This window comes from Puntigrus tetrazona, chromosome 12 (genome assembly GCF_018831695.1).
Source record: "Puntigrus tetrazona isolate hp1 chromosome 12, ASM1883169v1, whole genome shotgun sequence".
Taxonomy (NCBI): domain Eukaryota; kingdom Metazoa; phylum Chordata; class Actinopteri; order Cypriniformes; family Cyprinidae; genus Puntigrus; species Puntigrus tetrazona.
The window spans coordinates 13945947-13960121 of record NC_056710.1 but is presented as its reverse complement, the minus strand read 5'-3'; the positions used below and the strand labels follow the sequence as shown (position 1 = coordinate 13960121).

At 38.6% G+C, this 14175-nt stretch overlaps 1 protein-coding gene across 4 annotated transcripts in view; it reads right to left on the bottom strand.

Annotated features, from left to right (window-relative positions):
• The window catches only part of LOC122355687 (dynamin binding protein), a 41898-nt gene that overhangs the window by 7536 nt on the left and 20187 nt on the right, over positions 1 to 14175 (bottom strand). For 3 of the 4 annotated variants that reach the window (XM_043254227.1, XM_043254225.1, XM_043254228.1), the window contains 3 exons: positions 914 to 1110; positions 727 to 826; positions 493 to 640 (listed from right to left, as the gene is read on the bottom strand). In XM_043254227.1, the coding sequence (XP_043110162.1) occupies positions 493 to 640; positions 727 to 826; positions 914 to 1110 (445 nt within the window). Of the gene's footprint in view, positions 1 to 492; positions 641 to 726; positions 827 to 913; positions 1111 to 8770; positions 10600 to 14175 lie in introns of those variants that run through there. The other variant, XM_043254229.1, reaches the window with a different exon arrangement.

The following is a 14175-nucleotide window of genomic DNA, read 5'->3' as shown; positions in this document are numbered from 1 at the left end:
ATCCCATTTGGCACCTGGCGTATTATTCAGGTTGTAGTATAATATCATAAGTCAAACTTCAGAATCAGATAATGAGAAGGGCAAAGATGCTTCCTGTTTTGGAATGCCACACGTCTTTAGTCATCCTATGTCTAATCCGATGAGTCAATGTATAAGTAAAAAAACCAAAAAACAGACTGGTTCCTCTACATTTTGAGACACATTTTAAGCCAGCACACCCTGTAGTATTGTCTCTGTTGATGATGTGTTACTATAAAATTTTGTCTACACCACATGACAAACAATCCCAGAGAGCATTAAAATTGACAGATCATGTGAAACGTTAAATAACACACAATTAGTGTTCTACACAACTTCTTCTCATACAGTCACACACTGTTAAATCTCATGACTGGCATGCTAAACCGGATCTGGACATGCGCTGGTAGTGGTGACCACACCATGCAATGAGCTGAAGGTGTCTGATTCATGAAAAACAGCAGTAACTCTTACCTGAGCTTCTCTAGACATTCCAACACATGCTTCTGGATGTTCTCATCCTTTTCATAGGTCTCCAATAAAGAAATGGCGTCGTCATGATTTTGGCAATATATCTTGTAAACCTCCTCCAATTCACCTTTGTAGTCCAAGAACACTTGCCCTGGATGAATCAAAACGACTATGGTAAAACAACAAGGATACTAATCTGAATCTATATTGTGAGTTCAGGGATTTTTTTGCTCTAACCTATTGAGTCAGTATCCTGGAGAGTCTTGTAAAGTCGACGGGAAAGGTCAATAACAGAGTTGATGTTTCCAAAGAGACCATCAAAATCAATACTCTGAACCTGCAGCACATGTGGATATTTGAGATGATTGTTTGAATGGTTATTATTACATAAATACATAATTCACGCTTGCTGAGGGTTTCTTGCCTGTTTCTTCTGCAGAGGGTGAATGATCTCCTTCACACACATCTGAAGATCCTTGATGTAGTCATGTTCTGTCTGCAGAAGCTCCTCTATGACCTTTGACCTTTTCTCCAGCATCCTTTGTTCAGGGTCTTCAGTGGTGGTCGCTGACGCCGGGGATGATTCAAGAGACTTGGGCTGAGACGCAAGCAGGGTCATCTCTAATGAGAAAGAATGAAAAAGTGTGCTTGTCAACCAAAAACAACGTACAACTTTGTCTGACACTAAAGGTAGGTAGGTAGGTAGGTAGATAGTTAGATAGATGGATAGATGGATAGATAGACTTAGAACTGATCCTGCCAGTACAGGCATAATAAAAAGATATCACACCAGTCTAAATGGATTACACTCATTTATAAAACACAAGGAAGAACATGGGAAATATGAATTAAGCTGCCAGTTAGAATGGGCTGTCCAGAGGATGTCATGGTTTAGAGTTTAGCTGAACTGCTCTTTGATCTCTTCGGTCAGAACTGGCACTCAGATAAGTCTGGAGCAGGAGAGTGTGGGAGGGAGATCTGTTCTCACACATGGGTGCCTCCATACAAAGCTGCCCGAGATGGTGCTCCATGGACGTACAAAAGACTGTCAAAGCACGCAGTGAGACATAGACCCTTTCAGGAGGCAGGGGGAGGCATCCGAGATAGGGATGGGATTTGGATAAAACGGCGAAGCCTCTGATAGAAAACCGCAACAAGTTTTAAAAAGACATTTGTGCATACGTAAGCATATATAATTGTGATTACGTGTCTGTGTGTGGGTTCCAGAGTTGAGTGTTAAGCTAAATGAATCCCTCGTTCCCATTTTAAATGTTTCTTGCTTAAGACGTCTTAGCCATCTGAGGTGGTGACTCACACTGACATCACACTATAATAAATCTTTAATGTTGCTGATTCGGTAAAGGCTGATAAAGAGATTTGAACGCAACTCAAAAGGCCTTGTAAATCCATTGGACATTTGACCTCAAAAACGGTACAGCGAAACAGAAACTAAATGAAATCTTCAGAGCCTCTGTTCTGAGAGACAGGCCAACTGTTTATTAAGACTTATAAATAATATAATGAAAGCAATAATGTGATGAATCATGCACAATACAACCTTTAAACAATTATTATTAACTAGCTAAAACAACTAATAACCACTACTAATAATTCATTTTTGAATGCAGTCTCTAAGCTTCTGTATAGTCAAACTGGTTGGCAACAAGAAAACAAACAAAACAGAAGGTCATTTAGAGCTAATTTACTGTTATTAAGTCTTTGTACACAGCCCATTAACATGTGTGGCCCATACTAATGTAAGATGAAACAAGTTTGGTCTATGCAGCATCATTCATCCATGTACTAAATTGTTCTACATCACATACAGTACATAGTACACAGACACACATTATCATTATAGCACAATCTGTTGTGACCCAAATCTAGTTAACAGGCCTAGACTATTCATTGTTCTGAACAAAATAATCTTCAAAGAGCAAGTTCTCACAATAGATTCATTCATTCACATGGTTCCAGTGCATCCATGAAACCTAATTGTGAGCTCAGTCTTAAATGAAAGAGTTTTAATAAAAGACTCCATGTTCAAAACTGAATCAGACATATAAAAACAATCACGCATAACTACAAGGAATATCAGGGATTTATACATTAAAATCACTAAATGACCAGGGAAGGAAAGCCACTGTAAAAAGCATACATTTTACTTTCTTAATAATCAGGTACCTGGCTCAAAGTTTTAATTTTGAGGAAAAAAAAAATCTGAAGAAAGATAAACGTGTAGTGATGACAGACAAATTGTTGAGGGTGAATATTTAGTAAGAAATCACCTGTTTTGTAGAGGGGGTCAAAATGACAATAAAGATTCACAGCCAAATTACAAGGGAGTAAATATTACTTCAGAGAGATTTTTTTTTTTTTAAATCACAAGCTTTCCCTTTGAGATGGTTCGGTTCCTGAAATACTGATATGTGTTGTTTGGGGATTTACAGGAAAAGGTTAAAAGTGCAAAGATGAAAATATCTGAAACCGAAATTGAGTGTTGCATAGAACTGAAACTGTGCTGGGCTAGGACGGTTTCATTTCAATTTCAAGTGTGTTCCCGCAGTCATCTGTATGTGTGCCATGGTCTGGGGAATGGCAGGGAGGGTAATCTCGACTAAGCACACACGCATACACAATGGCTTCTCTTTCGGTCTATGTGGACATAATTGATTGTGACATTATGTTTGGTTTGCATCCAGGGTCGTGCTCCAGCCAATCTGTTCTATGAGTTTCTCACATAGTTCCCACAATAACAAACCCAAAAGATTGTCAAAAAAAGAATCTAAAAAAAAAAGGAAATAAAAAATAAACATCGTACCCTAAACAATTTTGAACTAGTTTCCCAACATAAATTCCAAATAAAATTTGTTACACAGGTATAAAAAATAGTGCACAATGTAACAAAATTTTGACAAGATTATTAACTTCAAATCTAATTTAAAGATTTTATTTAAATATATCAAAATATTGTTAACAAGTTTAGAGTCACTGCAATTTACACGTTTGATATTTTTATCAATACTTTTACATGGTCTAATTTAAAGCAGCAACTATCCGCTGTCATAGCTGTGAACTTTTAAAACTATTTTGACATAAATTATATTACCTAATTGTTTGGGATATGGCAAATAATCAAAATTATTAGAACACCAGCTAATGAAATCATTTTTAATTCAGTTATTTCTATTTTTGCTGTAGTGTGTCAGTAAGAAATATCAACTTATATACAAAATTTTAACTTTGGCATTAATCATAATAATCCAGTGAGATTTTTGTTTGCACGAGCAGTCTGACAACAGCCAGTGCTCCACACAGAGACCTGATCTGATCATCATCATCCAGTCTGGACTGACACGGCTGTATATAGAACTTTATAAAAATCTTTAATAAATTATTTTACGGTTTAAAATAAGGCTCACAAACAAAATAAAAAATGATCATGCTCCATAAACCACTACTTTCCATTAAACCTGAAAAGACCCTAGTACAACCTAGTAGTTTAATAAACTTAACATGATGCTCACAAACAACGTCAACAGGGGTAAAACGGTGTACACAGCCACACAAGACATCTCAAAATCACCCCAATACATGAACCTGGCACTGATTTGCATTTCATTCTGAACATTTCAATTCATCTATGCAGAAAAGACTCCTCAAGGCTTGTCTGAGGCGGCGACTCAGCAGATCTAAAAGAAAAGAACAGGGCCTCTAAGACGTCACCCACCTGTTACCCCCCAAACTCCTCGTCTTCACCACCACACACAAACACACACCAAAGGTCACGAGCAGTGCATTCCTCTAAAGCCGAGTAGAATCGCTATCCCACTGTATCAACAGGGAAGGCTCTCTCTAGAAGACACAAACTCCATTCTGTCCCTGCATTACCATCTGAATGCATGGGAACCTGCACCATTACAGACAACTGAGCAAGCACAGAGACAGTTACTCGTACGCTAAAGCCTGGAGCTGGAGTTTTAATGCCATTACACACACTGCACTGACACTCTCATTTTGGGAGCTCTACTCCATGTTTTTGGAGTGACTTGGGGCCTGGCCCCACCTCATTGAGCCTGAATTCCACCAAGATCTTGAGGATCTCTCAATGCCAAGGCCTCTTTGCCTTTCAGCAGTCTTAATCTGTTTCTGTTTAAAGTGGGGGTCTTTGTTCAGGTATACCAGGGGAGCAGGTGGGCGCCAATTTTATTTGATGTGCATCAAGCTCCAGTGAATTTCAAACATGATTAGTGAAACTCTATTCATTTACTCTATCTATCTATCTATCTATCTATCTATCTATCTATCTATCTATCTATCTATCAGATTTCTGCATTTAATATTAATAATACATCATATTCACAATATCTGCTGCAGATTTAGAAACTTCCAAAAGCGAGAGCAAAAACAATAAACATAGATGTTTATTTTTCAAGTCAAATAAACAAACAGGGATATAAAATGGCCGGCCCGATAATTTAGCCTTTCAATAAACTATTCACAAGGTCAAACAATTAAGTCATTTTGCAAAAACATATATGTGCTACAGCCAACCAGAGAAAGCCAACCATTTTTTGACTCTGAAAATCAAACAATAACATTGTTATTCATGTGAAACTGTTTTATGGCCTGACTGCGCTGAGCTTTATTCATCCCTTTCATGTCTAAGGTCACATGAATTATCAGGCCTGTGTGTTTAAGACAAAGTTCACATAAGACCGCCTCTTTTACCATGGATACCGTTCACAACTGTCATGAGAGTAAGTGTGTGAGTGAAAGCTGCAAGTTGTTTCAAGCCACAAAAATCCAGTCCTTCAGACAGATTTACAGCACTGGTCAGAATTAAGAACGGAGTAAACACAGCTTGGAAAATGACAGTATGTCGCATTCGAATCTTACAAGTACTGCTGAAATCCAGCATATAAGTGGAATTAATGAAAAACTCATTTCAAATACAAGAACAGAAACAGGGCTAAAACGTCTCTACCAACTATTTGTTATGCCACACAATTTTAGTCTCTTTCTGGTGCAGAAGCCTGCGTCACGGAAATCTGCGTATTTTTGTTTTGTTGTTCAAAAGGCTGCAGGTTCACATTCCAGTTCTCTGTTGCAGTCAGATTTGTGTGGGATGGGACACACCCGTAATAAACGTGAGCAACCATTCCATTAACCACTCCACATCCTCTCAGACGCATGCTTGTTTCAAAACATCCTACCCTTACTTGGAAATTGAAATAAAGAACATTGTTTGCTAATAACACTGAGAACAAATAAAACTTTGTACACTGCATGTCTTTCTGAAGCAAACCATTATTGAACCGAAACTGATACTCAACTAATATCTACATATTAATGAAAATAAAAATAAAATAATTAATTGTATTAGTATGCTTTACCAGTTATGTGAACATAAAAAGTGAAATCACTGCACTCTTCTAACTCTGGGTGTGTTAAAAGAACAAAATGGTCTGTAATATTTTCTTTGTGTTTTATTCATTTTTACATATCGAGCTGCTGTCAATATAGTTTATTCTGCTACTGTGACCTTTCTCTTTCACAATTAAGAACACCTGCAAGTACTTTGTGCAGCCATTCTAGACTCATCCCATACAACATCATCAAAATCTCACCATTATTCTGGCTAATCTTGGTGTTATTCTTGAATATCAGGTTCAGAAAATCACTTCTTTCCCACAGTACTCTTGATTCACAGAATCTGATAAGATCACGCTCATGACTCAACGTGAATATTGGCGTAGTCATATAATCCCCTTAACAGGCTGAGATTAGCATAACAGAGATATGTCGTAATTTAAAGCATCCTAACGCTCATTGTCTTATATCAGGGGGCCCACGAGGACAAAAAAATCTTTAAGAAGAAGTAGAGAGATGTAATATACAGCTCCTCCAAGAGTTCCCCCTCTACACATAGAATAGCTTTAATGCTATCATAGCTACTCATGACCACTGTGCTGTTGCAGTCATTAAGGGTCTGTGTCTGAGTGCTGATAAACTTGCACTTTAAAAATTTCTCTCAATATATGGGTAAAATTTCAAGCTAAAGTCTCAAGCTAAAAATGTATAGGCTCAAAAGCAAAACCAATGGTGTGTGGCACGGAGAATTAATGTAGCATTTGTTTTTCAGGGTATGTGTAAGAGCTCCTGACCTACATTAACTAGATAATTCCCTCCTCAGTCTGTGACTTGAGGCTTTTGTCTGCCAAGCTGGCCATTGACTTAATGTTGTACAAATGTTGTGTGAGGGTTGGTTGAAGGTTTCTACCTAATCCCCTTCCAGCCCACTGGCATGGGCAGCTGCACAGGGATTACAAAGACCAGTGACAGAAGACTAAACAAATAAAGGCCAACACACACTCATTTGTATATTATCAACAGTGTAAGATCATTAGGCTGATTATCTTAGTACACATCACCTCTAAAATTACTAGTAAACTTGATTGCCGATTAGAGAACCACTATGTCAAAGCTTCATGTATATGGCTTTTTCATAACTAAAGATTCATATTAAATTGAACAGTATGATTCTTCTTAAACTCAATTAATATAAACTTTATTTGCTATTGGACAGCAACATTTGCTAAATGAATGTGAGCCAAAACAGAGGTACAGATCTGTGAAGTTTGAAACAGATAGCCTCAGACTATGAGTCAGGCTGGGCTTCTTCTTCATGGGGCCCCAAATTCAAGTTAGAGTGAGAGGTCTTGATGACTATATGGACTGGGGGGAGGATTCTGGTACCAGGCACATCCTAGTCCCAAAGATTTCCCCTGGAGTCTCTTTTCCTCCTCCTCCACACTGAGGTGCTGACTGGAGCACTAGGCTATATTAGGATTACCCTGGGCTGAACTGACCACCTGCTCTGTGTCAGACATGACACAAGCCAGACGCATGTCCCACTGAGACACCTATGGCGAGAACCCACCACCAATCACTGACACCAATATCAATGTCACCTAATCCGTAAAAGCACTGGTGAAGCTGCTATAACGAAAGACCACTCATTTTTGACTGTCAGTGAAGGAGTAGACGGTACAGATATAGACCTGGACCCAGTTAAAAATTTCCTGTAAAAATGTATGAATGAAGCACTCTTAAGGAAAATCTGAAAACTGAAAATCTTCTTGACATTTATTTCAATGCACATTATAAGTTTTGTTAACTCAATAATAAGTAAATGCACTTTACCATGCTAAAAGCAATGCTATACAAATATACAAAGCTACCACTAAGCTAAGACAAAATTCTAAAAATTATTGCGCACTTGTTTCATAAAGGCCATAATGAAGATTTATAAATGTCACTGCATTAAAGAAAAAAAAACAACAACCAAGTGGCAACTTGGCTGAAATATTAACTTTTTTTGTCAACTAACTTTTCTTTAAACATTTATTCATGTAGCAGAAGGATTAGTGTCAACATTATGTTAGATACAGGTATGGAGGCAGAGTAAATAGTTCATTAAATGAACTATGTATAAGTTAAACTACATGATAATAAAATGACGAAAACATCTAAAAACATTTTTTTTTTTGCAAATGTTTTGCTTCAAGGCATGAAAATATATAGCAGTTATTATTACAAAAGTATAACAAAAGTAGCTTAAGTCTAAAAAAAAGTGCAAATGAGGCCAATTTAAAGCTTATAGCAAAAGGAATCTTTAAATCTTGATGCAAGCTAGTACTTGTAGGCTTTTTGGTGCACTAATAATATTATTTATTTATTTTTGTTGTTGTTGTTTTTGTTCTTTGTCTTAAGTTGTGGCCTCATAAAATACTCAGTGGGTGTCAAACAAAAGAAAAAAGTCTGAAAAGAGGAGGGAGGGAAAGAGAAACAGACAGAGAGTGAGGGGGTTACAACTAAATCTGACTACAAAACCTGTTGGACCAGTTCCCCCCTCCCTTGAAGTTTCCAAGTTCACATCCAAGGATACAAAAAAAATGTGAAACTCAGCTCCACACTGACAGCTTCAATAGACAGTCTCATAGACATGCATACCTATGCATTAAGATGGTGACAGCACAATCAGCACCTTTGGCACTTCCTGAATTGATTGTGAGATGTCCTAAAGCAAAGCTTTAGGACAAGGTCAAAAGAGAGCTTTAACCTCAAGTGCTATCCATATGGACATTATTACTAACTATTGTTAGTTGACTCATTCAGTTACGTCAAAAAACACCCACAGCCACCTCAAGATGTGTTTTGCCCTTCACAGATTTATTGCCATTGTACTGGATGTGATGCTGGTACTAATGTGCTTTACCTTGTTTCTTTTTCCTGTTGGTGGCAAACTCTGACTTCCTGAGAGAGCTGGGTGCTGTCTTCCTATAGAAGCTGTTCCTGTCAAGTGAACCCACGTAAACAGGCTTCCTTGTCCGGCCTTGACCTTCCATATCCATTTTTCTTGAACCCGGGTGATCACAGTACTGGTCTTTGTGCTCATAACTAAGTTTAACAGGATCTTCATACGACCGTCTCTCCTTCAGTGTCTGCTTTTCATAAACATCCTTTTCCCATTCTTTGCAGTGTCTTCCACTGTTGTGCACAGACTCTTGTCTCTGTTCTAAGGAATTTGACCTTACATCTCTGTAACGCTCCCTGCTTTTCTGGTCATACTGATCACTCTCACACCCTTTTTCTTCATAGCAGTCTTTAACACCGCTATCATAACGCTCATCTTTCCAGTAGTTTCGATCATCTTTTTCTCTGTAATCACGCTGATATCCCTCTCTATACTGATATGCGTCTCTTTCTTTAGATTCAAAGCGATCCCTTTGCTCAGACTGGTTATTTTCTCTGTAATCATACCGGTCTCTCGGTTTGAGGTCATAGTGGTTACCTTTCCTACGTTCGTACCATTCCTTGTCATCTAGTTTAGAGGAGTCCCTTTCTCCTGTTTTTTCTCTACGGTCACAGTAGTCATCTTTCCTAAAGTCACTACGGATTTTTTCCTTTTCTTTGTAGTCACAGTAATCTCCATTCCTTTCTACATACCGGTCATAGTCTTTTCGGTCGATTGAATCCCTGTCTCTATACTGGTAGCTGTCACCTTTCCTGCGGCCCTCCTTACAGTAACTACGGTCATAGCGGTCCCTATTTCTGTCATCACTCTGGTCTTTCTCTCTACGATCATAGCGCTCATACTGGTAATTGTCTCTGGAGTCATAGTGGTCCGCTTCTCTATATCTGTACCGGTCCTTTTTTCTGGAGTCGTAATATTCTTGATGTTTACTGTCATAGTTTTTGCGGTCATAACGCTCATACTTATCCAGCTCTTTATAGTCATAGTAATCCCGGCCCCTGCGGTCCCCATCTCTGTAACTGTCAAGCTCTTTATCATAGTAGTCCTGGTTGTCCCGGTCAAAACCGTACGCATACCGATCTCTGCGACTGTAAGGTTCTCGTCCCTCACAGTACTCATCCGATTCCCAAGAGTGGTACCGGGTCACATAGTCAGGACGTTCCTTACTCCTTGGGCTCTGTGCAAAGTCTCTGTGGTCAGAGTAATCCAGTTCTTCCTGATGCTGATAGAAACAGTGATTGCCAGTCCACTCCTGTGGCTTCCTCGGCTCCTGGTACACTGCTTCTGGAGACTGATAGAAGAACTGTTGAGGAGGGCCCTCTCGGTAAGGAACCTTGTCCCAGTCCTCATATTCCCAGCATTGTTGACGGTACCCATTGGCTTGTCCGAGGTAGGCCTGCTGTTCCCAGTGTCCCGGCGTGGGTCTGAAGTCCTGAGGGCACATGACTGACTGCTGCTGAAGTTGTTGCTGTTGCTGTAAATGCAGCATTTGTATGCATCTTTCCTTCTCCCAGCCCTCACTCACCAACTCTTCAACGCTCTTTCCTCTCTTGGGAGGAGGCCTGTTGAAGTCCCAAGGCACTGGGGCAAATGGCATAGAGTGTCCTAAGACCACCTGTCCCTTCATAATTGCTGTGAGAGTCCACAAACAGGGCAAGCTGTGTTAGCTTCCCCAGATTTCACATTCCAAGTCTAGATGTAGAGGACTCCACCTGTCAGGCATGCTCAAACTCTCAGTCTCGCTCTGACTGTCTTTCTATGACGGCTGACTAAACAGGACTGTCTGGTTCAGACCTGTGAAACTCAATCTCTCTCTCACCATCTCTCTCTCTCCGCCTACTCAGCCAATAGGAGGAAGAGAGGGAAGGAGTTGGGGGAGGGAAGAAGTAACAACGGAGAGGAGGCAAAGGGGAGGCATTTAGGGTTAATCATTGAACGTAGTCACATGAATGGATTACACAGAGGCTGTGATTGGCTGAAGTCTCTGTTTGCAGGAAAACACAGGCTGGACTTCACAAAAGAGGAGGGAGCATTATGTTCTTTCATTCCACAAACTTATCTGAGGTGTTTTTAAACTTGGCATTACTCATGAGCAAAGCTGTATATGCTCCTTAAAGGCTCTTTTTAAGCTGTAGTGCAACTAGAACAGGGATCTTGAAGCTGTACTAATTCACATTTTCTGCTTGTGTTTTTAGCAGGTGTATATGCTTACAAAAACAACCTGACACACTAAATGTTCTATCAAAAGCTGTATCTGTTCTGACTTGCTATCATACGTTTCAGAGCAGCAAGGTTCCCATGAACGCAATAATCTTCTGCTTTCATGTTTCAACAAGCTGACCTGGGAAAGTTGGACACAGGCCGATTATTCCAGAGAGCACCGTGCACTGTTGAGTGCCTGCACACTGCACAATGAACCATTGTTAAGTGCCGCCCCTGGTTTCACAGGCTAGGGCATCTTTTCATGGAAAAAAAAATGCTATTCATGCGCTTCAGTATAGTATATCACTCCCCTACAAAAAAGACAAAACAGTACCCAGTATTTCCTACAGCACACATTACTGAAAATGTGTCAATGAATACAAATACTAGTAATGCGAAATTGTGATAACAAAGAGAACAAGAACTTTTTTTTGCTACAGCTTCTTAAGATATTAAAATACAAAACATTGCTCCAGTTAAGGCTGAAAGGAAAGTGAGAATAAGAGATCTTGTGGGTCTGATGGCTGGTCATCTATTCTTTATAAACATTGGTATTTTGATAATCAGTGTTTAAGATCTCACATTTCTTCACATGGGGCAGACCGAAACTCTGTGCATGTTATTTTTCACTTCACAGACATCAGGAGCAACATTCCTTTTGTATAATGGAGTTGTTTTACTTTGTTTACACAAGTACAACCCTTTGAAATGGCACTGAACTCACATTCAAAGATGGTGCACCAGGTACCTTGCATCAAAAACACTTCATACTTTTAATTTATATCTAAAATCTGCCAAATATAATTTGTTTTAGGTTCATAGAAAGGTATGCAGAAGATCAAATTGCGACTAAAATGGGTCTTAAAGGAGTTTTAAACATCGCTCTATAGCTCTTAATGTCTCAATCTCCCTCAATGAGTGGCTATTTCGTAAATTTTGATTACTTGGAATCTATTAGAGAACACAACAGAAATCAAAAAGTAATTACAGCAATAAAGAAGATGCAGAGGTGAGGATACAGGTCTCATATGCCACCCTTCTCATCACTGTTATTAGAATAGCCCTCTATCCAATCCCTGACAGCCTTTCCAGCAGGCGATGGGATCATACAGCTCTTTAAAGAGTCTTCTGTTAACCTGAATAGGCTTTCGTGCATGAGACAGAAAAGCTGGGAACTGGAGATTAGATCCAGGACACAAATGAGCTCTCAATGCTTTTTATGAGCACCCAAACAGGGGTAAAAAAAGGGGCAAAAGAAGGCTTGAATGAGACAGTCAATCATAAACACACTCATAAATGAGCCTGTCAAAAACAAAATCACAACTCTGTCTTTCCTCTAACAACATGAGTATGAAAATAACTGTTTCCAGAAATAATATAATATGTGAGAAATATAAGAGCCTGTAAGTCTGATAAGATACAAAACTGCCTTCCGTTTTTTTCTTTCTTACTTACAGCTTCAACTTCTAATACTATCTTACTCCAAAATTCAGTTTTGTTTTTTGTTCCATTCCAGAACAGATGATGAAATAAGAAGCTTGTCTCCTCCCTCCAGCAGAAAACCGCTGTTCAGCAACTACATCTCCACAGCTGATAGGCTCTTGACAGACTCCCTGCACTGTAACAATAAATAACCATTGTTTCTACCCTCTCTGTTGAGAAACACACCCTGTTATGATAAATGTAGAAAACACACACACACACACACACTCATAAAACACATCTAGCTAAACGAATAAAGAGAAACACAAGGAAATTATGCTACTGACACCATTATGACGCCCAATGACTCAATACAACCAGCACTGAAAATAGGAAAAGTAATTGAAACAGAAATTCAATTAAAAGTAATTAATTCGATCACTTTAAGAAACAGACTAAAAAAAACAACCCACAACATATTTTTAATGTAAAAATAATAATTGTAACATTAAAACTGAAATGTTTTTCAGTGTGAATTTTTCACAAGACGTTTTCATTACAAGAAATGTGTGCTTTCATTGCAATTGTTTGAAATATTCAATAAATAACCATATACCAATAGCTTGTGTGTCCTTTATTTTAAAATCACAACAAAATTCACTTTTTCATTAGAAAAAAATATCTCCCACTTTAAACAGTTGAGTACAAATCAGGTCAGTGAACTATGAGGACAAAAATAAAGTTAAATAATCTTTCTATAATCGTTATCGAGGTAAAATGTTCAATTAATTAAAATTCTGAATTCAGGTCATATAGTCCTGCCCTAATTAAAAACCTGAATATTTTCACTGGGACTAATTATCTAATCTAATGATCTAATTATCAGTTCACTTTTCCACAAAATTATTGTAATTAGAAAATTTGATTGTGTACAGTAGAGTAAGCGTAAAAAGAGAGAAAAAAACAAGCAAGAATAATTAATAGGAATAAAGAATTTTAAATTAAATATACAAACACTGTTGCTCCGATCCACTTCAGTTAGTCCAAGACATACAAGCGTCACATAAAACAACTGATATTCACCAAGACTTGGGAAGTGCTCCAAACCAAAGGCATGCATCACTATGCCTGATAATCACTCCTGGCGAGCCACTGATGCAGCGCCTTGCTTTAAAATCGACTCATTATCAAATCTAAAACCAAGATCCAAATTTCAAACGGAATTCCTTATCCCTTATACTTGAAAACATATGGTTGCGACTAGCAAGCAGGTTACACTTATCAAGCAAGATGTGTACACAGCTGTGTGCAAACAGTGTATGTGACACACATAATAGCATCACGTGCTGTGAACACAAGAACACAAAAACCAAAAAAAAACTAAAGCAAAACAGTAATAATAATTCACTGTCTCGGCTATGAAACAGTATACAAAAGTTATTTTTAAAACTCTCTATCTCAGTTTAAGCCTTACCTGGTGCATGTGTTATTCTGGTTCTAAGAACATGGCCAAAAAGGGCTGTGAGACGCACCACAGGCTGAACCAGAGATCTCCAGAATCTGGCTCTAAAACTACTGCTGCCCATGATCTCTAAAACAGGACTGATGTAGTAATGTCCAATACTATACCAGAAAAAAAACAGGAGGAGAACCGAGACAGTGATTCTGGGAATATGCAGAGAGAAGCGTAGGTATAGACAGCAAGAGAAAGAATGCATGAACACGGATGCAAAAAGAGGCCA